This window comes from Ursus arctos, unplaced genomic scaffold (genome assembly GCF_023065955.2).
Source record: "Ursus arctos isolate Adak ecotype North America unplaced genomic scaffold, UrsArc2.0 scaffold_5, whole genome shotgun sequence".
In the NCBI taxonomy this organism is placed as follows: domain Eukaryota; kingdom Metazoa; phylum Chordata; class Mammalia; order Carnivora; family Ursidae; genus Ursus; species Ursus arctos.
The window spans coordinates 63,278,597-63,305,574 of record NW_026623067.1 but is presented as its reverse complement, the minus strand read 5'-3'; the positions used below and the strand labels follow the sequence as shown (position 1 = coordinate 63,305,574).

General features: G+C 40.3%; 1 protein-coding gene across 1 annotated transcript in view; it reads right to left on the bottom strand.

Moving 5' to 3' along the window:
* The window catches only part of CMYA5 (cardiomyopathy associated 5), an 87,605-nt gene that overhangs the window by 5,538 nt on the left and 55,089 nt on the right, over positions 1-26,978 (bottom strand). The window contains exons 6-12 of the mRNA XM_044384092.3: positions 26,857-26,975; positions 20,823-20,972; positions 18,129-18,275; positions 16,886-17,033; positions 3,773-3,906; positions 2,440-2,539; positions 201-374 (exon numbers count right to left, since the gene is read on the bottom strand). Coding sequence (XP_044240027.3) covers positions 201-374; positions 2,440-2,539; positions 3,773-3,906; positions 16,886-17,033; positions 18,129-18,275; positions 20,823-20,972; positions 26,857-26,975 — 972 coding nt within the window. The remainder of the gene's footprint in view (positions 1-200; positions 375-2,439; positions 2,540-3,772; positions 3,907-16,885; positions 17,034-18,128; positions 18,276-20,822; positions 20,973-26,856; positions 26,976-26,978) is intronic.

Here is a 26,978-nt window from a genome sequence, read left to right as displayed (position 1 = left end):
CACACTCACTAAAATTGGCTTCCTCAGTAATCAGAGTAATAGCTGAGTCTTCATATATTTGATGCTTTTGTTTTCTTTCTTTATTGGCTCAGACCTGGGCAAGGAGGTAGCATTCTATTTGCCAGGTGCCTCAGGGACCTCCGCCTACACACCAACTCACCACCCTTTGACCAAGAAGGGAGGGCAGGGCTCCAGCTTACCTCTGTGGCCCAGAACAGTGCATGTACCACGAAGTGTCCCCTTGCCCCAGGGCACCAGCCTGCACCGCCGAGCGGGAGCAGATGCCAAGTCGGTAAGCCGGGCAGTCTGTGACTGTGGTTTCCCAGTAATGCTGGCCACAGGCAGGCAGCTCCTCACCCAGCACTGATGGGATTCTGCGGACGAAGTGGATGAAGTCAAGCCTGGCTTTAGCTTTTAGCTCATCAACATTCACAAGGTCACACACAGTTGAAGCAGGACTCTATCCTTAGAAACAGCTGGCATTTGACTAAAGACATTCGTTGTTCATTATGCCCCCAACTTTGACCTGAGCACCACAGATTTCCACAAATTCTCAACATGCATTTGACATATTTCCACTGGCACGTACAACATGCTGTCTAGTGCACTGCGGCTCTTGAGGGAGCTAAGAACCAGGAAATCACCAGAATAATTGCGGGAGAAAAAAGAAATGGCACCATCTCTGCTTTCAAGGAGAGTGAGGAAATATGAGGGAGGCAGGCGGGGAGTTCCAAGAGAATATAACTTGGGAAGTTTTTTTCCGAAACTTGAAGATAGGGAGGAGAAGGAGGAGGAGGAGGAGGAGTCTCCAGAATCTTCTTTACCATCGAGTTCCCATGTTTGCTGACCTTACTGGGCGCAGAGACCGAACGAGGGGCAGCTCTTGAGCGGCAAGACAGCCCGGGAGGCCAGAGCAGAGCGTAGACCTAACCAGGTGTGATGAGTGTGCTTGGTAGAAGCTGTGGTCAACAGTCTTTGGGACTCTGACCTCTTCAGATTGTAGTAGGTGCACCTGAGAGGTTGTTGAAAGGTCTCCTTTTGTCTCACCTTAGCTATTTTTAGAACAGTCACCATGAAATGAACACAAACACTTTGGACTGCAGATGGGTGACCTTGTTTGCATGAATTGCTCAATCCTGCTTTGAAATGGCTGAGACAGCAAGAAAGCGTTTTTAATTTAAGCAGTGTTAATACTCAGTCAGCGCCTTCTCCTTTTTAACAGATGAGAAAATGATTAATGCAAAGGAATGTATTTCACTTTCTCGTGTCTTTACCCAATAACCTCCTTCCAAAGAGGCGGATACTGACAGCCCCTTGCTCCCTGAGCACAGCCCGGCTGCCTGATATTTATGAGCTAATTTTTGGGTTACTAATAAATAAAATTGTATGAAATACATTACAGGTATCATCAGTTACCATCTATGAACTCCTACCAACTTCCAGTCTATTTATTTTCTTTTTGATTTTTTTGAAAAATCAGAAAAAGACCTAAAAGCCCAATCTGTTTCTTAAATCTTTTTTCCCCCGTGAATTCACTTATTTGTATATTTTTTGGCACCTACCATGTCCCAGGCCCCATACTAGTTTCAGGGGATTCAAAGATGCAGAAGGCAAGGCGGAGTGGCTGACAAATGACTCCAGGTATGCTCAGAACTTTTCACGGAAAAGATCAAAGGGCACCAGGGCCCGGGGAAGACTTCCCCGAGCAGGTGGAGCCTCTGAGCTGGGCCACACACAGGGGAAGAGCAACCCGAGAGGAGAAGCGTGCAATTCAGCGCGGTACTGGGGGCTTCCGGGCAGCCACACCGGGGCACCGCGGCGCCGGCGGGCAGCTCATATGGGATACGCTCTTCCAAAGCTTCCCCCTTTTTCTCCCCTGCGATCGTTCTGACCCTCGAAATGACCCTGACAGACCGCTGGCAAAATCACGGAGCCCTCTCCCCACAGTGCCCTCAGCTTTTGGCTCTTTAAAGCTCTTTTTTTGTGGGAGCTACCGGGCGGGGAGGGACAAGAAAGTCTGAAAATCTGAAAGTCTGACATGGGGCCAGAACCAGAAACTCAACAGAATGTCATTCTCCTGTATTCCTTTTCAAGTGGCTGGACACAAACCTGGTTCGCTTGAAAATAAAAGAAGAATTAGCCTGCACTCTTGTTTTCATTAAACCAGAGATGGTACCTGAAAACAGCTCTGTTTTAAACAAAACCATCCGAGGCCGTGTTTGCAATACAAATAGTGACCCTCGCTCCAACTCCGAACTACCGGCCCCTCTTCCCTGGTGCTGAACCAGGACGGAACCGTATGGGTGTGATAGTGTTGATACTCGATACCGTACTCCCAGGCGTGGCCATAACCCAAGCAGATGCTCAGGGCAGGCCACACCAGAGGGACACCTTCAGAAGACTCTACTGCTGAGGCTCCAGGGCCCTCCTCCTACTCACTCTGTCAGCCGCCTCCTCTCAGCGAAGCTGATCACTGTCCCATTGGAGGAAATCTGCAGAGCGGGATGAGCCGTTTCTCTCAGCAGAAGAAATCGGGTTCCTGCCGCAGGGAAGAGGGTTAGAACATCACCACAAAGGTAAGTGCTGTCCCTGGGTCAAACACCACATTTTGGGCCTTACTCTCCCTCTCCCCTGACATCAAAACGCCCCGCTCGGTGTTTTCAGAGCCACAGGCTGCAAATCTCATCCACGCTAAGGCATGTGTGAGTGCCACTGGCTGCTTGCCTCTGGCTGGGGCTGCTGGTCACCTCCGGTACAAGAGCTCCCTCTTGACGTAGATACGTCACCCTGAAACTCGCCTAGAATGCAGCATCTCCGGCCCCGTGCCAGACCTACTCAACCTGAATGGGCACTTGAACGAGCTCCTCTGGGGATTCACTTGCACATTCAAGTTGGAGGATGCACTGGTGTAAGCTAAAGGAGCGGTTGTAACAGTGGAAGGTGCAGGCACCATATTGGGACCAGGGGAAATATTTCTGGGCAGGCAGCTCTCATGTCTTCTCTCCTAAACATCATGCTGGCCCCGACCACATCATAAACAAGGCACGTGCACAAGTTTTGGCTGGTTAAGCAAATCGCTGAATGTACCACGCTCAATCTTCTGCCATCTTTGGGTCTAGGATAAGGTAAATAATTAACACCTTTCCATTTCTCACTTCTTTTCATAATAACTGAGAACAGCCAAGCACTTTTTTATTGGCATCATTTGGCAATTTTCTCCAAAATGTCACTGAACAGCTTTATCGCTTCCTTAAGTTACTCATTCATTTATTCAACAAACATTAATTGGCACAAACCATGTGCTAAGCATTAAAAATAAACAGAAGAATAATACTGGAAGCTTGTTCATGGAGTTTATAGTGTAATAAGAGAAGAATATCCCCATCCCACTATCCCTAACATATACTCAAAATATACCCACTAATGATAGCACATTGTGAGCCAAACAAGAATCATCTGGGGGGTTAAAAACACATGTCAGAGACCATCTCCAGATTAATTAGAATAGGGTCTCCAGGAGTGGGACCTGGGCATCAGTATTTTTAAAGTACCCTGACTGATTGCTAATGGGTAGCCAAGGTTGAAAACCTCTTAAACCAGAAAAAGAAACATCTTTGTCTTTGACCCATCTTGCATCCTCATGCCGAAAACCCAGCACTGCCAAGAGTTTGGGGCTTTAAGAAGTGGCCTTCTAGAATGTTTTCCCTAGGCGGTAGAAGGGAAGGAATGGAAAGGCTTGAAAACAGTTGTGTGTGTGTGAAGGAGAAAGTACCTCTGGTGGAAATGAGAACAGCTTCACTCTGCTCGCTTGCCCCAAATGCATTGATGGCTTTCACGTAGAAAAAGTAATTGTCATTGGGTTGGAGGTTAACTTTCAGCTGGAGTCCCTTAATTCCAGAGAATGATCTAAATACAAAAGATAAATAATTTTAAATATAAGGTCAAATGCTAAACAACTCATCATATTTCAATCTTGTAGTGAATGAAAATCTCTCATTAACAACAAATAACTTATTTTTCCCTTTTGGCTACCACTGAGTTAGCAAGCCAAATTCTACAAAATGGTCATGGTTCACTAAGACTACTTTGTCAAATCACTTCTACCTTTGTCAACTTTTATCCACTATATGCCTTCCAGAATGCTCTTTGAAATAAACCATTTTCTTTAATTCAGAAAACAGAGGAATGCTGTGGTTAGTGAGTCTCTAAGAATATGTTATTTTCTTTATCAACGTTTGCCTAAGAGGGCTACTTCTGGATTGAGATGATGTTGCAGCAATCAATAATACAAAGGATGCTAATTTTCTAATTAGCAGATCAGGAAGAGCAGAAAACTTAAGGTGAGTGATGATTTTGGACATGGCCATCATACAAAAGCCACGAAAGTTATAGAAGCAGAAGATCCCTACAGAAGATAATATCTTTTAAGACAAGCTTAATACCAGCAAGAAAAGAGAGTTCTAATTGCCAAATAAAATTTCCAAAGTTGCTATTTCTCAATCTCCCATGTATATTAAAATAAAAGTGCTGGTAGTAGTGTCTAACTGGCAGCAACTTGTCACAGCCCAACCATTTAAACACATAGACGCTTGTTGGGTTTGAAGATGGAGCTCTCTGAACTTGCCTGGGAACTGAAGTAGTCTTGTGCCTCTTTTCTATTCTCTTTAATCTGCTTGATATCATGGCCTAGAGCATTTATACACATAAATTACACAACTGCTCACTTTTTCAGCCTCCATCTGGAGAGGCTTTGGGCAGATCGCAGGTAGGCTCCTTACTAATGAAAGAATTCCTAACCTGAGTGCTAGTGCCTGGGGCCCTGTTCCCAGGAGCTGTGCGCTTGATAATGGTCAGTAAGAGCAACAGTACAACACCCTTCCTGTCCATTCTCAGAAGGATAGGGGTTTTTTAATCCGTTTGTTTGCTTGTTTGTCTTCGTTTTTCTTTGTGTTTGTTGTTAACAAACGTACTACAAAAGTGTTAGATTCAAAGATTTTCCTCAGGTTACTTCTACTTCTGTTGACTATTTCACTTCTCGATACCTGCCTTAGAGAAACCATGGAGAATCAGAAAAAGGAAAAAGCATCATTGAGAAAACAAACTTAAAGGTTTTTAAAAGCGGAAAAGTCACAGTGCCCTCCACCACCATGTCTAAAAGTGAAAAAACACCCAGCGCGTTCCTCAGACAGAAGGGGGTAGAGGCGGGGAGCAGACAGGTCTATTTGCGCATGCGCTATTTAGTGTCCTGTGTGGAAGAGATGGCTAGAAACTCCTCAAATATTACTGGTTGTTATTTCAGAACCTACCACCCGACCAGGCCCTCAGCAAGTACTATCTTTAGCCGCGCCAGAATCATAGAGCCACATGTTCAGTGACAACTAATTATGCTTCAGGTAGTTAATGAAAAACCATGTCCTATGAGAATGTAATTCCCGACTGATACCTAGAATATTATTCTGGGGTGGATGTATTGCTTATCTTATTTGAATTGATGACTAAAGAGATGGTTTAAATGTACATTCATTATAACAAGCCGTAAAATTATTGTCTCTGTAAGCATACTTGCGCCTGAACTGAATTTACTTCCTTCACCCATTAAACAAATGTCTATCAATCACTTTTCACGTGCCCAGGCCCTATTACACTGAAGCCTGGCGGGGCGAGGTGGGTGGCAAGACTAGGTGAGGAAATTTCAGCTCCAGAGAAGGGATATAACATGCTGGCTTCATTTTGTCATGACGAGGTTGATAAATACTGAAAATACTGATTTGGGTTAAGTGTTTGCTTATCAGTTTTATGAAGTTTGTCAAGGACAGAATTCCATATATATAGTCAACTGCATCCTATGTCTTACACTCATTCAAAGACTAAAGGTTTACATGGTATTGAAGTCAAAATATGGGATCAGATCCTGCTTTCGGTACGTGAACAGGTCGTGCTGACTTGACAGAATGCACAATGCATCACTGAATCTGTGAAATAAAAGTACCAAGCATGAGAACGAAGATAACATGAAATGTACTAGAGTTTTACTGCTGGCAAGTTGCCATCTTATGCTACAGCACCAGGAGCAAAGCAAAAAACCTCTCATACAAATGATTTATTTCCATGTCTTTCCACTGTCTGACCTCACTTGAATATCATAAAAGCCCTCATACTAGCTCTCCCTGCTTTTCAGCCAAATGAAAACTTTAAAAATTTTGGAATTTGAATCTGAAGAGTGGCACTCTTCCACAGATTATAATTTTTTGTAAGATTTTATTTATTTATTTGAGAGAGAGAGAGAGAGAGAGAGAGAGCATGAGCTGGCGGAGGGGCAGAGGGAGAAGCAGTCTCTCCACTGAGCAGGGAGCCCAATGAGGGGCTTGATCCCAGAACTCCGAGATCATGACCTCAGCCAAAGGCAGGTGCTTAACTGACTGAGCCACCCAGGCGCCCCCACAGATTATAATTTTTTTAATTTCAAAAACAAAAATGTCACAACTGCAACCGAATCCACATACCATATTCAAAGCATAGTTTGCAGTAGGACTAAGAGTCAAAGAATATCCAAATGAGGTAAGTGATGACACCACAGATGGAACCACCAGCAAGTTGTTGGTGCTTAGGTAAGAAGGGATATTAGCCTTGTCAGTAATGTGACTGATCTATGTTAGAAGGGTTGAGCCAAGAGTAAAATTCAAAAGACAGTAAGAATGTGACATGTAACTCAAATGGAGTCACTTTGGGTCATAGGTGTGGAATTCTCCCTACAAGTGCCACAATGCAGTGGAAGGGGACAGCTCTATATGTGCAGTTTCCAGGAACACAAGGGCAAGGAAGCATCTAGAAACCCTGACTCATCAGCAAGTAACTGATTGCCAGTGGAGCATAAGCATACCAGTAAGAGTACAATCCCAGTGTTCTGTGCCCAACAGGCCTCTGAAAGACTCTCAACCTGCTTGTCTCTCCATTGGTAGGACAAAGGACATTTGTTAAACTCCAGTGTTGTAAAGCAGAGAGAAACTATTTCAAGGAGACCCACTGTCCCCTCAGAAATCTGAACTCATGAGACCATTCCCCTCTTCTGTTATTTCAGAAGGCTAACGAGTGGAAGCCACCAGGAGGCAATGTCTGCCCAATATTATGAAGGCCTTTGTAGCTTGAGACCTTTCATTCTTTAGTTTTTGCAAGGCACAACTGAAAAGTTTGACACAACTAACCATGCACAGTGGGGCAAGATTCATTTCACATGGGAATTGAAAAGGGTCTTTATGAAGTAATAAACCATTAGGACCTAATGCTTAATGGGAAAATAACTAAAAGCATTCCCATAAGTTGGAGTTAGAGACACGAGGTTTAAAAAAAAAAAAGTGATAGGGGTGCCTGGGTGGCTCAGTTAAGCATCCGACTCTTGGTCTCGGCTCAGGTCACAGTCTCCTGGTCTTGGAACCCTGCCTCAGGCTCTGCGCTCAGTGCAAAGTCTACTTCAGATCGTTTCTCCCTCTCCCTCTGCCCCTCTGTGCTTGTGTGCTCTCTCACTCTCTCTCTCAAATAAATAAATAAGATCTTAAAAAAAAAAAAAAGAAAGAAAGAAAGTCATGCAGGGGTAACCTAACCTACCAAGAATTCTAAATTATAAAGCTATGATAATGAAAACTACATGGCACTGGGGCATAAATAGATGGATCAATAAAACAGATTATACATACTAAAGGTCAGGAATAGAGCCAAACACAAGCTCTTGAGTGTATAATAATGGAAGTATTTCAAATCAGAAGGGAAAATGATGGGTTTTCTTAGTGGGACAGCTGGATAGCCATACTAAAAAAATAAAGTTGGATTACTAATTTCACACTTTCTACTGACATAAATTTCAGATGATAAAAGATCTAGTTTTTAAGAATGAAATCATTGGATACCACAAAAAACATAAGAGAATGAGGATTTTTAAATATGAGACAAAAATTAAAGCTATTTTAAAAAGAGATTGATAAATTCAACTAAATTAACATTTAAAAATGTCCATGGCACATGCAGCATCACGCATCAGCAGGAAGATGCCAATCAAAACCATAGTGAGCTATTACTCACACCTGTCAGAATAGCTAGTATCAAAAAGATAAGAAATAACAAGCATTGGTGAGGATGTGGAGAAAGGGGAACCCTTACCCTATTGATGGGAATGCAAAATTGGTGTAGCCACTGTGGAAAACAGTATGGTGTTTCCTCAAAAAATTAAAAACAGAGCAACCATACAATCCAGCAATTTCATTTCTGGGTATTTATCCAAAGAAAAACAAAAACACTAACTTGAAAAGATATCTGTACCCCCATGTTCACTGCAGCATTATTTATAATAGCCAAAATATAGCAACAACCTAAGTGTCCATCAGTGGATTACAGAAGATGTAAGATATATCTCTATACAGATCCAGACCTAGCTACAGATATATCTCACACTAGAATAGTACTCAGCCATAAAAAGGAATGAGATCTTGCCATTTGTTACAACATGGATAGAGCTAGATGGTATACTGTTAAGTGAAATAAGTCAAACAGAGAAAGACAAACACCATACGATTTCAAAAAAAAAAAAAAAAGCAAACAAAGCAAAACAGAAACAGACTCAAACACAGAGAACAATCTGATGATTGCCAGGTTGCGGGTGGTGGGGGAATGGATGAGATTGGGGAAGGGGATGAAAAGATATAAACTACTAGTTATAAATGAGACATGAGGATACAAAGTACAATATAGGGAATGTAGCTAATAGTATGTAATAACTTTGTATGCTAACAGATGACAGGTAGATTTACTGTGATCACTTCATAAGGTATATAAATGTTGAATCACTATGATATATACCTGAACTAATATAATATTGTATGTCAACTACACATCAATAAAACAATATGCATGGCAAAAAATTTTCAAAACAAATTTGCAACTCATGTTGTAGATGAGGGCTAATGTTCTTTAAAAAACAAAGAGCTTCTACAAATCAATAAAAAAAAAAAAAACCTACAGTCCAACAGGAAAAAAAATGGGTACAGGAAATGAGCAGTCACAGAAAAGGAAGTACATGGTTCTAAAACATATGAAATGATGTTCAACCTAATAAGAGTAATGCACGCTGAAATTATAATAAGATTCCATCTTCTACCTATCAAGTATCACAGATCAAAAGTTTTATCGTAGTCTGTGTAGGCAAGGAAGCACTCTCGTATGCTGCTGGCCTGTATGTAACAACTACAGCCTCTATGGAAACGGTTTGGTAATATCTATCAAAATCCAAAACGTACATACCTTCATCCATTCTATTTCCAGGACTTTTTCTTGCATATATCCTGGTACACATGTGAAATGACACAAAGGGTTTTTTCTGAAACATTGTTTGTGATAGCAAGAAATTGGAAACAGCTTAAGTACCTTTCAATTGGTCAAATAAATCAAATTATATTCTTAAAACAGAATATAATGGAATTGTTTTTAAAATTGAGGCACTTCTATATGCATTGGTATAGGATACTCACCAAGAACTATTTTTAAACAAGAAAAGCAAGGTGATAGAAATATCTACAGGATGATACCATTTGTTGAAAAAAAAATTATAGATGTTTGTATATGCACAGACTACCTGGACGGATAAATATGAATCAGGTAAGAGTAATTGCCTCCAAGGCGAAAAACTGAGTAGGTGACAGATAAATAGAAAGGAGACTTAACTTCCACTGTATCCCTTTTATATCTTTGAGTTTGTACCATATGTACTTATTACCCAAAATCAATTAAATAATTTACTTTTAGAGCTGTATTACAAGCTCAGGAGTTTGCAGAACACACATTTATTTGAATTTTGTAAAGTAGCGTCCCTAGGAATTCGATAATTCGACAATTTGTGTGGGATGGAAGCAAGAAACGCACATGTGCTTCAGGTCATCTGAGGGGCTGGTAACCCTGAGGAGTGACTACCTCTGCACTGCCATGTCTAACACCTAGATTTAAGCATGTTTTCTTCCCAGAGGAGGGAGGGCGGTGTGTGTACAAACAATATGGAGGAATCCAGTGCCATTACTCCTGGAAGCAGCCTACGGATGGTGCTGTCACTGCAGTGCACACCAGATGGCTAAATAGGAATTGTTTGTTAAAAACACAGTGGGTTCTTGCTAGCATTCCTGTTGGCCGCACCCACATTCAGACAGTCAGTCAACACCATTTAGTGTGAACTATGAACAGAGTACACTGCTGGGCCAGTAAAGTAGCGTTTCCCAAACCTGCATGGACACATTAGACCTTCTGAATCAGAACCTCTTAAGGGGGCTTGGGAATCTGAGCTTTTACAAACAGGCCAGTTGATTTTTATGATCAGTTAGGTTGGGGAACATACTTGTAAGATAGAGTGGGGTGAGGAGAGGTGGAAAGGGGGAGGAATAGGAAAAAGAAGAAAAATCCACGAGAATGTAAGCAACACTAAATGCAAGAACTAATTGTTGCTGTTGGAAGCCATTTTGAAAAAACCTTAACTCCTTGTAAACATGGAACTTTTTGTTTTAAGATGAAACATTTTGGTTAAATCAGGATTAAGAAGAAAAAGATTCTTTACATACTGATTTTTGTTCTTAAAACTTGGTAAATAAAAAATTTTTAACAGGACTATTTTTTTCTCTGATAAATGAGGATATTACGAGATTTGGTGTTAACTAAACATCACTGTTAGTTCATAATAGCGTAGAAACACAAGAGTGAACCCTGCCAACCATGGGACTTAGGCTTTCCTGTAATTAGATCTCTCACAAGATCCAAGTGAGCCAAAAGATTCCAGCAGAATGATCCTGAATTTTTGTTTTCCCTGTGGTTCCCCACCAGATCCTGAATGATACCATTTCTATTTCAGGCAGAGAATCCCAGGAGGCTAGTAACATCCATTACTCTGGATTCTCGAAACTCTCCTTTACCACTCCAAGGTCCCATATGTGAACAATTACTTGAGGTCCCCATAGAACTGCCTGCCCAGAATGGTGATTTAACATTATGATTTCAGATCCAGTTTAAAACTGATTACATCAGGAATGTTTTTGCATCTTTTGTAAAACAGCTCTTAAAGACAATCACTATTATCTTGTTTAATAGCCCTTATATAAAGATCTACATGAAAAATTCATCTTAGAGCTGAATGTCAAGAAATATAATTGTCTCCTAGTGAAATGTTATGCTTCCTTTTTATAAAAAGATGAGTTATGTAATCTTTCTTTCTCCCTCTTGCTGTCTCCCCCTCTCTCCTATTTTCACCTTAGATACCAGGAAGTTCAATTTAAATTTTCTGTTCCATTGAGCTACTGTTCTTAACCTGTACTTTCTGATACAATCTCCTCAGCCCTGCATGATCTGGCTCTGGTTCTTATAGGATCGTTTCTAGTGGTTCTATTATGTCTGGGTCTTTTAATGTGAACAACTTGAATACTTTTGGAAATTGACAGAACATAAGTTAGAAGTGAAGGAATAGCCTGGGTTTTCATTGATGAAGTTTTACTATACAACCAGGAGGTGTATAGGATTGTAAATGATCACAGTTAAATCAGATTCATTTGGGAAGAAAGATTTCATTTAGGAAAAGCCGAATGTCAAGAATACCGGGCAGGGAGGGGGGGCGGTGCAGTGTGGAAATGATCCCACAGCTCACTCTCCCAAGGGCTCGCTTCTGAGGGATATCACCTGGGTCAGGAAAACAATACCATAAAAAGATTGGCTGTTAGCTCTTAAATACTCATGAGTTGTGGCCCATTCATGTCAGCGATCCTCCTGTCACCCCGAGAAGCAAGCATGGGGCAGGAATAACGGCCTCCTCTATCCACAGGTTGTGAAGGTCAAATCATTTGCCGTTGACCATTGGTCATCAGTTTTCCATCTGAAAACTTAGTACAAAGTTTGTTTTTTTTTTTTAAATAAAGAAATACTGGGATTCTTCATTTCCTGCTCAGGTACTAAGATCATTAGAAAACTCGCCCTTATTTGTCCTTATTATACAGACAGAGCAGCAGGTGTCCCCAGCTGGAAAACCCAACTGTGATAGACATTTCTGTTCCCCACCCACCATGTGTGGCCCTGAAAGCTGGAAGCAGGAAGAATGTGAGCTTACAGGCCCAGCACCCAGAGCCCAGCCCACCCTGGGGATGCTTCTGGGGAAGGGGACCCAAGAAGGTCTCCGCACCCCTACCGCCTCAGTCAGAGGGGAGCAGGAAGTTCACTACCAACTACTTTTGTGGTGTATTGAGTCTCACAGATTTGTCATTCAGTACACAGCTTCTCTCTGCACAGCCCACACAGCTAATCCCTGTACTATATTTCTCTCAGTTTTCCCTCCTCCACCCACAGTTCTGCTGACTTCTCTCCACACAGGAGAGACAGAACAGCTGAGGAAACAGCCGAGCGGTGGAAAATTTTTGAAAGTGTTTTGAGCCCACCCAACCTGAGGAGAGCATTCAAAGAAAAACAGGAAAGGGTGAGTAGGAGCTCCCTCAGCCCCCACACACAAGCCGGGGATTGTCACTCCCGCCCACCCCCAATCCCAACAGGGGCCGACTGCTGGGACCCAGCCATGGTGCCCACACACAAAAATATGCAAATGTGTTTTCTCTGAGGATTATGGAATGGAGGCAATTGCTTGGTTATTTCAGATACCACGTCATGGAACTTGGGAGCTCAGTAGGCTCATTCCATTCAAACACTCACCATAAGAGTTCAGCCAGCATCTTTGAACTTAAATCAGAATATTTAGAGGCCATCATACTGGGAGAAAGAATGCAGGTCTGAAGATGAATGTGTTTCTGTTCTGGCAACCAAAATTAGATTCCCCAGTCTAAAGGGTAATCAATACCCTGAGTGTGTGTATGTGTGTTCCTATTACTCATCCTTTTCTCCATTCCCTTAATTTCCTTCAACTTCTCTTCCTACTCCAGACCAGAGCCTTTAAGGCTGTCTTTTCAGGGATTGGGAGTGAGAAAGAGATGAGAACTCATTTAGTCCTTACCTCTCCTCTACCAGTTAGACCAGAAATTCCAGCCAGTTAGACAACTTAAGGGTGGCAAAGCCAAAAGGAGTTTGGCTACTCCCCTCATTCACCCCCTCATTCATTCATTCATTAAACAGACCTTTATTGAATATCTACATAGATTAAGGTCCCCATCCTCACCCAGCCAACCTAGTCACATCAAAAAGAAGTAATCTTTGATCACCCCTCACTCCCCAGCACTGACCTCTGGATCAGGTTTTGGGTCTGGCTTAGCATAGGGTTTTTGGATAGAACCCAGAATCAATGAAAGGGTTATGCAACCAGTGGCGAAACAAGATTATCAGTGCTGTTCTCTATGAGTGATCCATTAACGAGTTTCCAGCCCACAGACTAGGCTGTTCCTATCTCCTACCCTAGCATCCAAGCACTAAAATTAACTCATTCACCATTCTTCCCTATTTTGTCAGCACAGGTTATTTTGTTCCCATTTTGAATAAGAGATTACGCTTAAATCCAGCCTAACTGTTCTTACTGGTATCAGTACTATGTGTTCAGTGCTAACTGATATTAACCCATTCAGGTAACACATATTTATTGAGTAGCTACACTATGCCAGATACTGTCCCAGACACTGAGGCTGCAAATTTTCATAATGATCCCTTCATGGAGCCAACAAGTGAGTGGGATCAGACAACTCTTGGCTTGCTGTTCTTTCCAAAACACAAAATAACTCTAACTATGCATGGCTGTGCAAAAAACCAAAGTGAAGAATGTGGTTCTAATAGAATGGAACAGTAGGGATTGTTTGCATTTGTTGACTAGAGGTGATAAAGTTTTAAGTTTCTTTGTTTATCAATTCTACTATCTGACTAGCTGTGTACAGTTGTTCTTTTAGAGATAGAGCAATATAGGTGATATTTAAATAGTTAATAATGTTTTTTAGAGTTCTGAACCATCCAACCCTGTAGGAATGCTTTCAAGTTGGCTTGAAGAACCAGATAGTTGAAAGACTAAAGCACATGGCCACTCCCAAAAAGCAGAATTTTCCTTCCTTCTGGAACTCTTAAATTGGAGAACCAACAGAGATACAACTGAGTTTTGCAGCTCTGGGCCTCTGAGATTAGGGATGAATGATTCCAGTCCCTTGACGCTAAGCTGGGCTATAAGACATTGAGGCTCCTTGTATTGATGAGGGATGGAGTAAGTACATCAGCGATAGACTTAGCAAATGAAGAGGGTAGTGACTTGTGATCAACAAATTTGTGCTTGATTCAAGAAATTAATTTTTTGGTCAGACGCAGCAGGGTTCCAGAGGCTGGAGAGCCATCCCTGGGTTGTGGATTGGACATCCATTCCACCTCCTGGCACTGAGGAGTCTTTTAGCACCTAACTGGAAAACAGCTCCATCTCCAACACAGCTCCAAACTATCGAGACTCTGCATGTGGAATTTCCCTTCACTTTAAATTGCTGGACTATTTCCATTCAATAACAAAGGATCCTTGTATTGTTCTATAACTGCTAGGAACTTATGCTTATCCAGCTTCTCAGATGTTCTCCTTTAATAAGAAAAATTAAAATGAACCCACTGGCAAAGTCTCAAATAGACTAAACTAATGACAAGTCTTGTTTTAATTAGCTCAACTTTTGTCTTAATAAAAGTAGTGGGTGGCCATTTTTTTTCTTACAAATGGAACCGTCATTGGTTTCTTTGGCTTTAATAGAAGGATTTGTTTGGAATGCATTATCATTGCTTATACTAAATGAACATTTTGTTTGTTTTTTTGTTTTGTTTTATTTTGAGGGCCCCAGGGTGATCAGGGAAAGGAAAAACACTGATCAAAGAAGTTTTGAATAATGGTACTTCATTCTCTCTTTAATCTATGATTTTCATGTGACAAAAGAAACTGTGGACACATAATAATTCTGTGCTGTCAGGCTGTTGAGGTATGCTAACTCAGTCTGTGTACTAACTCAAGGTTTAGGACTAATGGACAGAATAAGACACATCTGAGTTTGAATCCTGACTCCAAATTCTCATTCCATCATTTAATACCTTGGCCAAATTATTTAACCTCCTTGAATCTCAGTCGTAGGATTGTCGAGAGGGCTGAATGAGATTTAGCCCAGTTCTTGGCATGTTGAAGACCCTCAATGAATGACATTTGACCATCCATCCCCCCCCTTTCCTTCTTCCTATACCCACATTCATGAGATGACATCACAGTTCCCTTAGTGAGATGGCTACTGGGTCTCAGGGTTTCTCGATCTCTGCTGATTTAAGGATCCAACTGTGCTGATATTATTTATGCAAATGCCAGCTGGGAATCGATACCATAACAAGGATGAGTCATTTCAGAGCACTCCTTAACGGTCTGATTTTGCCTCAGAAAAAACTGGGTTTTCCTCACTGCTGGTGGAGAACAGTGGGAGAGATTCCCAGGGACTCGGGCACTGCTGATACAGGGTTCTCATGACACCAAGGGTTTTTGTGGAGAAGGCCCAGGACTCCCCTAAGTGACGTTAAACAGGAATTAGCAGCTTGGACTTCGAAATCTGACAAAATGGGGTTTGAATCTTGATTGTTACTCGCCAGCTGAGTACCCTCTCAAAGTGTCTGTTTTCTCTCAGAGTTCCTATGGGAATTAAATAAGGCAATGTGCATAAAAGCATTGAGGTGACTGGCACATAGTAAATTCTCAATAAAAGTCTGTTATGATCTCTTCTGTCTCTATCTCCCTGTCTCCCTCCTTTCCTCCTCCTTCTCTCTCTTCTTCTCCCATCCCATCTTGGTCAGGTTTTACCTCTCTGTTTGCTAATTACTGAAGCCTGCATTTGACACATTAACAGAGATGTTGTTTTTGTACATTTACTATGTTCTCACTTCTGCTGAAATGCCTACAGCCCACCCATACTCTCGACATTAATTCATTCTTTGATCATTATTTTATGAAGCCTGTCTTCACATATTTGAAAGAAACTATAATTATTGCTCAGTCATATGAAACCTCACATAACTAACTAAATAGTTGTTGATTAATCATGTAGATAATCAGGAGCTTAAATAATATACTTTATTAAAAAGCTGTCTAATTTCACACCATTATTTCTAAGTTTTATATTCTACCAAAATAGTTTATCTCAATAAACTTCATTTTCAAAAAAACTAAAAATGTCTCTATTAAAATATGAGCATTAATAATAATGATCTGAATATGCATCATGGAATGTGAAGTTGCCCTATCATGGATTAGAGGCTAAGAAATCACCATCTCAGTAAATAAATTAACATTTACCAAATGCCCCCAGGATGCACAGCCCTTTACTGATAAATGTAAAGCTTTCTACGTTTAGAGAGAGAGCTTCCCATTTCTTTTTTTCCTGGAAAAATCTCTTTAGATCCTTCATGCTCTTAGAGAGGCAGGTATGTCTCTGTAATAACATATACATAATTAGCTCTTTTATAATACCAATTCATCAAGGAGACACAGATTTACATTATATACAAGCTTACTATTAGTCTCCTGAGTTAGGTGTATCTATTCTGATATAACTACTAAAAAGTGCATGAAATATGCATAAATCCTGTCTAACGACTCAAGTTAAATATACCTCAAAGAATGTTCTAGCTTATTAAAATTTGCATACATTTTTCTTACAAGGGAGTCATTATTCTGCATTGTAGCATGTGTTTTATTACAAACTTGGAGTTCATTGGTGAATAGTGATAGAGTTGCAAATTAAGTCAACAGCTTAATTAGCTCAGCAAGATTTTAGGAAGCTCTTCTCGCCCTGTGAGCAGAAGCTCAGAGTTAGGTTAGGACCTTCAGCTGAGTTCCAGGCACCCTGGGCTCTCCCCATGGAGAGGTGAGGTCTCCTAAGGAGAGGATCCTTACCTGAGGCCTTCACCCTCTGGAGAATGCTGTCTGCAGTACTCCAGAGTATAGGTCTCAGTGGCCTCTGGGTTAGCAGGCCGCCATCGGATGGTGGCCATGTTCCAACACACTGTACAGTCTTCGGCTCGGATTACAGGGGTGGAGGGTGCTGCAAGAAAGAACCAAATCAGTTATGGAACAATCAACATCAGCTCTGCTTCCCTGGTACCCTAGAAAGAGTGCTTGGACATGATTTTATTTTAATTTTTGATTAAAAAATACATTCTTGGTTGAAAGCCCAAAAGATATAAAAATTTATATAATGAAAAGTCTCCCTCCCATCTCTACCTTCCAAATTGCAGTTTTCACCCATCCCCAGAGAGCCTCTAATATTAGCTTCCTGTAAATCCCACCAGTTTCTTTATACATATACAAGCAAATAAAAAGGAAGATTCTTGTCCACCTCCCTTCACACTAAAGTTAGCCATGATCTTGCCTTCAGTAAGTACTCAATAAATACTTGTTTTAGAAGGCAAGAAGAAAGGATAAAATGGTGGGAGTGAGTCATTTCTTCCTCTGAGGTAGTTACAATGATTTTCAAGGCAATGCAATCTTGGTTTATGCCACACCTACTTCAGCCCCCTGTGAAAAGACTCCATCGCATTCCTGAATGCGGTTGAATATCATTCCTGAAAACTCTTTCAGGTCTCCTAGCACCCATATGATGAAGACCAAGCTTCTTACCTTGGCAAACATGGCCCCCAAACACTAGCCTTTCTTACCTCATGTCATTCCTCTCCTTGTTTTTAAGTCAAAGAAGTAATACCAAATATCTTGTAATACCCTGCACATCGATACTGTTTCTTACCTTGATGTCTCTGCTCATATGTTTTCTTCACATGGAATACACTCCTTTAACTGATCCTTTAAAGGATTCCATTCAGGCATCAATTCTAAGAAGCCATTCCAGATCCTGCCCCTGCCCCAGACCCTCACGTGTATCTCTGTGGAGTGTTCTCATAATAACTTGCAAATAACTAGATCATGGCCCTTACCACAATTTTTTTATGATCTACTGTTTTTTCTCTCTCACACTTGACTGCAAGCTTCTTGAGAACAGGAACCCAATTTTAGTCATCACTGTATACTCAGCACGTACAACACCCAGCATACAATAGGTGCTTAATAAATGCTTATTAGTTGATCTTAGTAGTCTGCAAAGAATTGAATATTGCCTCCCAACACCCCCTTAAGTTCTCTTTACCTGTTCTAAAAATTGCCCTTTCGCTGGGCAGGCTACATCCAGTGAAGTTCACAGCCATTACCCACACTTGATAGCATCGGTCAGGATCCAGATCTTCAAAAATGCAGTAGCTTTCTTTCACTGTCAGTCTGTATTCTTCTACCAAGTCTAGCATAAAACACAATTATAAACTCTAGGGTGTCTTCCAAAGTTAAGTGAAAATTATAACTATTGGAAGAATTGCTCTACTATTTTCAGTGGAAAATTCAAATTGATAAACTTACAGATATCATTTTGAGATAGTTCTCACTTTAGAATACATAAGAAAGCAACGGCATGGTAAAAAGAGATATTTAGAGTGATGAATTATTAACTTGTGAACACATATCAGAAAATAATAGTGTATTAGTAACATTCTGAACTTCATCTGCTACCATTGAAATAACTTATTTCAATAGAAAACACTAAAATGGCATAGTTTATGTTAGCTTAAATCTCTGCAGTACATTCTCAAAAAATTCTTAAGAAGCAATGCCAATATTTCAGGAGAGTATGTAATAAAATATGGACAACCCCATTTTTTCTAAATTTATGTTATAAAGCACCTTTCCAAATTAGTAAACATTTTTAGTACTCAGTATGATTTTCAAAGTTTCAAATTCTGGTTCCTTCTCATGAATTCCAGAATCCTTTCAACTAGAGAGTTCCACAATTTATAGAAATACTTAAATAACTTTGATAAGTCATAAACTATTCCAAAAAGTAACTTGTTCAATCAAGACACTTCCTACGATTTCTTACATTATTTTACTTTCAACATTTTAGTGGCATTCTTACTCGATACCATTATGAACATGTGCCCCTTTGGGCCAATCTGATTATTCTTACTGAAATGTTTTCTCCTTTACAAAGAATTATTTTCTTTTTTACATTAGCCCATGGTCACTTTAGTTCTCCTCCCTTATTTCTCTTGAAAGTCATGTCTTCAAACTCCTCCAGTTAAAAAGCCCAGATCGTTTTCTTTTAAAGGAAATTTAGGAGCTCTTCAACTCAGTTTCTTTAATTGCATCTTTCCAGCCCAATGAGCTATACTTTCTGGGTGGAAAGTTTGGTTTAAAGAATCTCATTAGGACTTATACACTGAAAACCATTTCCCCACATTGTAGGAACTGTGGCTGCAGTCTTCAATGGAACCATGCTCTTCAGCTGAGTCCTGCTGCCCCAGCACTTCTTTCAACAATGCACATAGTGTATGTTGGGGGAGACCCCACACGCAGCGCAGTATCACGATATAGATCACTGGATTAGCTAACTGGCATCAGCAGATTTCAAGGCATTGAATGTGTGAGACACAGGACACTTAAGTGTTTGGGGGCTACGGGTGGGGAGGAGCTGAAGCACTTGAAAAAAACCACTCCAGGCAATAAATTGGTGTTAAGAGGAGTCTTGGAGTGCCACGAATTTCCATGATATCTACAACTAGATATCAAGGAAGAAGAAGTGTGCTATAATAAAACAAACACAGAAACAAGCAAACCAAAACATAAGGTTTGGAGTCTCAAAGATGTGTGCTTGAATCCTACCCCTGCCATGTATAAGTTGTGTGGCCTTGGGCAAATTACTTAACCTCAGTTAAGTAAGCCATCAGTTTTCTTATTTGCACATGGGGATTATAACACTTAGCTTGTTGTGTTGTGACAGATATATGGTCATATCACCAGTAAAATATGCAGTCCTTAATAGACAAACTCAGCCAACTTTACACTATGCCTATGGTTGCCTTTTTTTAACTTTTTCCTAATTTAAATAAGTATCATATGACATCTCAAAAGACTTAAATCTTGGTAACAGTGAAATATAATTTGTTCCTCATGACAAATTGGGCTCCTGGGTTTTGTAATGGCATGTCCATTCTGTCACATGCTCATCTGGTTTCCAAAATATGTGGGTCTGTCTTCAACAAGCAATATAAAATGCCAGCACGTCAGCTCTGATTCATCAGGAAGTACAAACTCAAAGTGTTTGGCTTCTAGGTCTTATTAGAAATCTTACTGAACAGAGAGATATTTACAGAGGCTCGACTAAATATGTGTCATACAGTCACCCTCCTAATCACTTTCATTTCTATCTGCATATTAATTGGAGACACAAGGAGACTACACATACTGAGGCCCATGCCTTGAGAATTGTGAACCCTGAATTAACCTTTATGGTTTGTTTGCAGCTTTTATCAAGGTGGATCTGAGAAACCGCCAACCATGACATCCAATACTGCATTGCGTTAAAAGTATTATGGAGGAAACCGTCCTGTATACAGCTCATTTCTCCTCTGCAAATCGGTACATGCTATACTTTCTTTTAGACTCAAGTGCTGATTGAGACTTGTTCTCCCTGAAGTGCTGGTGTGTTACCTCCTTTCTGAAAATGAGAATCTCTTAGTTGTTCCTGTAATCCTGAGAGGTCAAAGCCAAATTTGAATCTCAATTACAATATTTGTGTTGCCCATTATGATGTTTATGCATTTTCTTTTCCTTAATTCTGATTTCCAATTTTTGCTTATATGTGCTATGTTTGCTTATACGGTTGTTGGTTTGTTGTTTTTATATGTGGCTATAAATGCTTTGTGGAATGAGTCATAATGCGGATATCTTCAAATACTTCACATTAAGATGCAGAAACGTACACACGCAACTGTGTTTGTGTTTGCAGTCCTACCGTTTACTTCTTGGTCATCTTGTGGCTCCTCCATGCAGTAAACCTGGAATGAGTCAATGACATCTTCCTTGTTCCTGCTCCAATAAACTGCAATTGTCGTGCTGGTGGCCGAATTTGGTTCCTGAGGTTCTAATCTAGGAGGCTGGGGAACTGGAATAAAAGCAAGATTTATTAGCACTAATCCTCTTTTTACTCATTGATTCTCTTTCTTCGCAAAAGTCATTCATGCTTGTTGAAAAAACTTCAAACAGCACAGAAATACATGGAGTAAAAGTGGAAGGGTTCCCTTGTTCTCAACCACACCCACCCAAGCATATTCGCTGCAGGCGACCACTGTGACATTTGAGTATGTATTCCTCCAAAATGTTTTTTATGCCTTTGTATATGCATGCTTATATACACAGAGAAATACAAATAGACCCCAAAATGTGATCACTTGATAATGCTCTTCTGTAGTCCTATGTTCGAGTAATAAACTTATGCAGGTTAGATGATGCATCATATGATTTGGTTTTCCTTCAAAATGAAAACTTGAGTTGCTTTGCTACATAACCACTGTTGTATCCTTCTACATAAATAGAGTCTATATTCAGAACAGAGACAAATAAAACCCTTTCAGATCCACTTGCTACATCATCAAAGCTGAAAAAAGATGGGTATGAATAAAATATCAAAATACACTTTCTGAAATTACTATCCCATTTTCTCTTTCTAACGTGACTACACCACCAATTTTTTTTTAAATTAAACAAAATATAAAAATTACATAGGAGAAAAAGTACACTATTACCTGGTGCAAAGGTAAGGCTTAGATATCTAATATAACTCTATTTTTCTGAATTTTGAATTCAGACAATATCCTCAAGTGTTTTCATAGAGATTTTTAAAGTTTACATTATGCATATTGAACATTAATGGTATGTACAATGCCATAAATCAAGCTCCTATGCAACTCTCGTCCAATATTTTAGAGATACAAATGCATTGAACATATTTTACAAATTAGAGGAAAAGGTTATTCCTATGGTTGAGAAGATGTCGTGCGTTTAAATTTGTTTTTGTGGTTATTTTTTCCAGTCAACATTTCCTAAGAGATAAGCTTACTGAAATACCATGGGCCAAATTTTATGAGATTAGTTTATGAGAAGTCAACACCAAAGGAAAAGAAAACAAAGATTAGGTCAAAAAAAGAAAGAAAGAAAGAAAAAATAATAAATGGGTCTAAAGAATGGAACAAAAAGAGGCAAATGGAAAAGATTCGATAAAGAGATAAAGAGCTGAGGAAATACAGAGTTACGAAAAGGGAGAAGCTGGATAAGAGAGTGGTCAAGTTTATGGGCTTCAAAGCAGAGAAACCAGTCTGAGGTTAAATGCCAGATCCCCCACTTAATAGCCGTGTCAGCTTAGCCCAGGTTTCCCCATCTTTGAAATGGGAGAACGATAATAATAATAATACCATTTCCTCCCAGGTTTGTTGTAAGCAGCATATGTACATTAAGTGCTTAGCAGATTGCCTGACACATACCAGTGCTAAAGTTTCAAAAGGCAAATTGTCCTTGGCGGGAGCACGGGAAATGGAGGCAAGAAGGAGGTAGCCCGTGAAGATGGGAGTTGAACTGGGATCCATGATCTGGTAAATCACAGAGGGACTACAGAGGTAAGACATGCTGAGCAGGCTGCTTGATAACCTCAGAAGCCTGCCTGTCAGAACACACCCCCAATGAATGATAATGCTTCAGAGCCCCTCACACTGCCTTGACTTTCCTGTTTGTCTTCCCAGCAGGAAATCAGTGTCACTTTCTAAAGGATTCCATTCAGATAAATGTAGTTCAATGAATTTTCATGCTGCCCAGGTTTACTGAAGAGCCAGGCAGAATACTTCAACTATTGTCAACCATCTTTTAACAGAGCAGAACTCCTTGAGGCATGAACATGAAAATCTCCCTTTCTTTTTTCCTATGAGTTTTACATTGAGCTATATCTGCTTTTTAAAATGGCAACATGTTTTCAAAAATCTCTCTCTCTCCCAGGTAGCTTAACAAACTTAAAAAGTGATATTTACTCTCCCCCAAATCACCAAATTTTAAGAAAGAGGTGGTTGTAGGGAATTAAGCAAAGCATGTGTGCTAGGCATGATCTTGTACCTCATGTGCTCCTTCCCCCAGATTATTACATCTTTTCAAAAACAGGAAACATTTTTACTTTTCAAAGTATTCTAAAATTAAAAAAAGAGAGTAAGAATATTCTATAGATGCAATCCAATGATAATGGCTAGATTTACAGTTCCTCTGTGGCAGGATATCAGGGAGTCAGATTTCATACCTGTTTACACTTCTATAGGAATAAACTTGCATAGAAATAATGCCCAAAAAATACAAAATGGGATTTGAAGGCTTCTTTATGGGAGGCTAAGGAATTGAGCAGAGAAAATACACCACGGATTCCCTCTTCCTGATGGAGTGTGCCCATAAAGAGCTGTCACACTCAGTTAAGCAGCAGATCAACTTGGACTTCAGAACCTGTGCGGCCAGATAGATTCCCACTCCATTTAGCTGTTCCCAGGAGAGCAGCATTATTCGCAATAACCAAAATGTGGAAGCAACCCAAGTAGACGTCAATGGGTGAACAGATAAACAAAATGCAGTAGAGACATAAAGTAAGATATTATTCAGCCTTGAAAAGGGAGGGAAAAAGAAAAGAAAAGAAAAGGAAGGACATTGTGACACATGCCACAACATGGACGAACCTTGAGGACATGACGCTAAGTGAAATGAATCAGACACAAAAAGACAAATACCGTTATGACTCCACTTATACAAGGGACAGAGAGTAGTTAAATTCATAGAGACAGGAAGTGGAAGAGTGGTTGCCAGAGGCTGGGGAGCTGGGGCAACCGGGAGAACTTGTTCAATAGGTACAGAGTTTCGGTTTTGCAAGATGAAAAGGATTTGGGAGATGGCTGCTGGTGATGACTGTACGAAACTGTGAATCCACTTAATACCACTGAACTGTACACCTCAAAGTGGTTAAGACAGTAAATTATATGTGTATTTTACCACAATTTCAAAAAAAAAAAAAAACAAAAAACAAAAAAACAAGTCCATAGGAGCCAAAGTCAAGGAAGCCTTAGATGTTACTAATCTCTGGTTATCCCTCCTTTCACCGACATGCACTAGCCCCTCTGTGCTGGAGCAGCGGTTCGAGTGCAGAGACCCTGAAGACGACGTGCTCCCCACCCCACCGCACCCCCACCGCACAAGTAGCTCGCTGTGCATCTAGGGAAACGTAGGCCACATTTTTCTGCTCCGTTTCCTCACCTGTCAAATGGGAATAATAACAAAACCTATCTCCTAGGCTTGTTGTGAGATTGGCGCAAAGGGTATGCTGCAGTCTCCCCAGGGCTCGGCGTCGCGTGAGTGTGGAACAGATGCTCGGGGCTGTTCCCCGCCTCAGTAGAAAAGTCAACAGCCTTTCCTTAGACTTTCTGATTAGTTTAGGGAATGATTGGATTAACTTTTCAGGTACTCTATGAGGATTTTATATCTGAGTGGTGACACTGGTCAAAAATGAACAAAAACTAAATGGCAGCAAGTCAACGCCCCCAGGCTTGAGGCATGAAGCGGCCATACCACGGGCGGCGTGTGCCTCCCAGAAATCGGCCTCCTATAAGCGGCTCAGAACCCCCGGGAGTCCCAGGAGCCCTATTTCTGAATGAATCATTAACACTTTGTGACTATTCAACCCTGTAGCCTCTTAAATATATAAAATGTCCTCTCATTTTGCCTGTCAGATATTCAAAAGAATAGCCTTCTAAATGAACAACAGCATATAATGAATCCCTTAAAAGCAAACAACCTGCTCTGTTAACCAGAATTTCTTAGTTTCCAATCACCTCTCTATTTAAATGCCTCTTAAGGACATTATGAAAAACACCCTTTGGTTTTGACACATTTATAGAGAAAGTCTCTTACAATAAATGACTGAATTTTCACTGTCTATAAGGTTGGTGGGTTTGGGGGGTCTTTTTAAAAGACCCACAAAAAGCCTTTTACTAAACTACAATTCTTCCTACAGGAATGAAAATTAATTGTGAATGTAAAAACAGCCGCTGTCTTTAAGGTGGCTTGGAAAGAGTATGGCATCCTTTAAGGAAGATATCGGAGTACTTTTACAATAAGTGAAACTTGATAACTTCACTGAAACGCAGCAGCTTTGAGAATCTAAATAAGTTTCATTGTCTTGTTTGTTAAAATAGCACATTAAAAAATATTTTGAAGAGCCGGCAGGATGCTTCTGACAGTTGAGTAGGAGGCTCCTGGCCACAGAGCACGATGCTGAGCTGTTAGTTCTCTAAGCTAATCTGTTTAGTATGAGAAATGGGGGGTAAAAAACTCAGTTGAAGAGGCAAAAACCACTCATACGGAAAAAATCTGTTCAACACATATGAAAATATTTGATTTATTTTTCTTTCTATATCTGACTGCTGGTGTGAAGCAAATAATCTCTAGAAGACAGAGAGAGAACTCCTATTTTACAAAGAGAAAAAACAAAAAAAAGATGAGACCCTTTGGTTCCATGGCTACTTCCTCCTATCTCCTCAATATCCCAGGACACTCACAGAGCTTCAAATGGAAATGCAGATTATAACTGAAATGGTATGCTGGTCTTATGCTTGGATTCAGAATCTAGCTTTAAATTTTTACAACCAAGAGGGTTTTTTTCCAGTTCTATCTCCTTACACACAAAAACTTTACAAGGGAAACAAAAGCAAAAATAAACTATTGGGGTTATACCAAAATAAAAAGCCTTTGTCCAGTGAAGGAAACAAGCAACCAAAGAGAAAGGCAATCTATGGAATGGGAGAAGATATTTGCAAATGATGTATCTAAGGGGCTAATATTCAAAACATATAAAGAACTGACACAATTCAACACCGAAAAACACAAACCATTCAAATTAAAAAATGAGCAGAGGACATGAATAGTTTTTCCAAAGAAGACATACAGATGGCCAACAGACACATGAAAAGATGTTCAACATCACTCATCGACAGGAAAATTCAAATTGAAACCCGAATGAGATATCACCTTACACCTGTCAGAATGGCTAGTAACAAAAAGAAAAAAATATATGGGCAAGAATGGGGAGATTGTAGATATTGGCATGCACTGTTGGTGGGAATGTAAGTGGGTGCAGCCACTGTGGAAAACAGTATGGAGGTTCCTCAAAAAATTTTAGAACAGAAATACCATACAATCCAGGAATTCCACCACTGGGTGCTCAGCCATAAAAAAGAATGAAATATTTCCATTTGCAACAACATGGACGGACCTAGGAGGTATTATGCTAAGTGAAATAAGTCAGAAAAAGACAAATGCCGTATGATTTCATTTATGTGTGGAATCTAAAAAACACAAAAGAACAAGCAAACAAAAAACAGAAACAGAATCATAAATTCAGAGAACAAATTGGTGGTTGCCAGAGGGGAGGGGACTTGAGGGATGGGTGAAATAGGTGAAGCAGATTAAGAGGCACACACTTGGAGTTATAAAATCAATAAGCCACAGAGATGAGAAGTACAGCATAGGGAATAGAGTCAATAACATTGTAATAACGTTGCATGGTGACGGATGGTAACTACACTCACCCTGGTAAGTATAGCTTACTGTACAGAATTTTTTGTTTTTGCTTTTTTTTTTTTAAGATTTTATTTATTTATTTGACAGAGAGAGAGACTGGCAGTGAGAGAGGGAACACAAGCAGGGGGAGTGGGAGAGGAAGAAGCAGGCTTCCAGCAGAGGAGCCCGATGTGGGACTCAATCCCAGAACACCGGGATCACACCCTGAGCCAAAGGCAGACGCTTAACCGCTGAGCCACCCAGGTGCCCCTCTGTACAGAATTTTTTAATCATTATGTTGTATGCCTGAAACTAATACAACATTGACAACTATACTTTAATTGAAAAACTTTGCAAAACAAACAAGGAAACACTGCCAAATTTCATCAAGGTAATTAATATATTAAAATTCCTACCAGCCACTTGTTTTAACATCTGGTCACTTCTTGTGGAGCTGTCATCATAATGTTCAAAAAGGGAAAAGGCAGCAGGCATTTTCTCTAGAGAAGCGGTGCTCTCCATTGCAGAAAGCAACCTA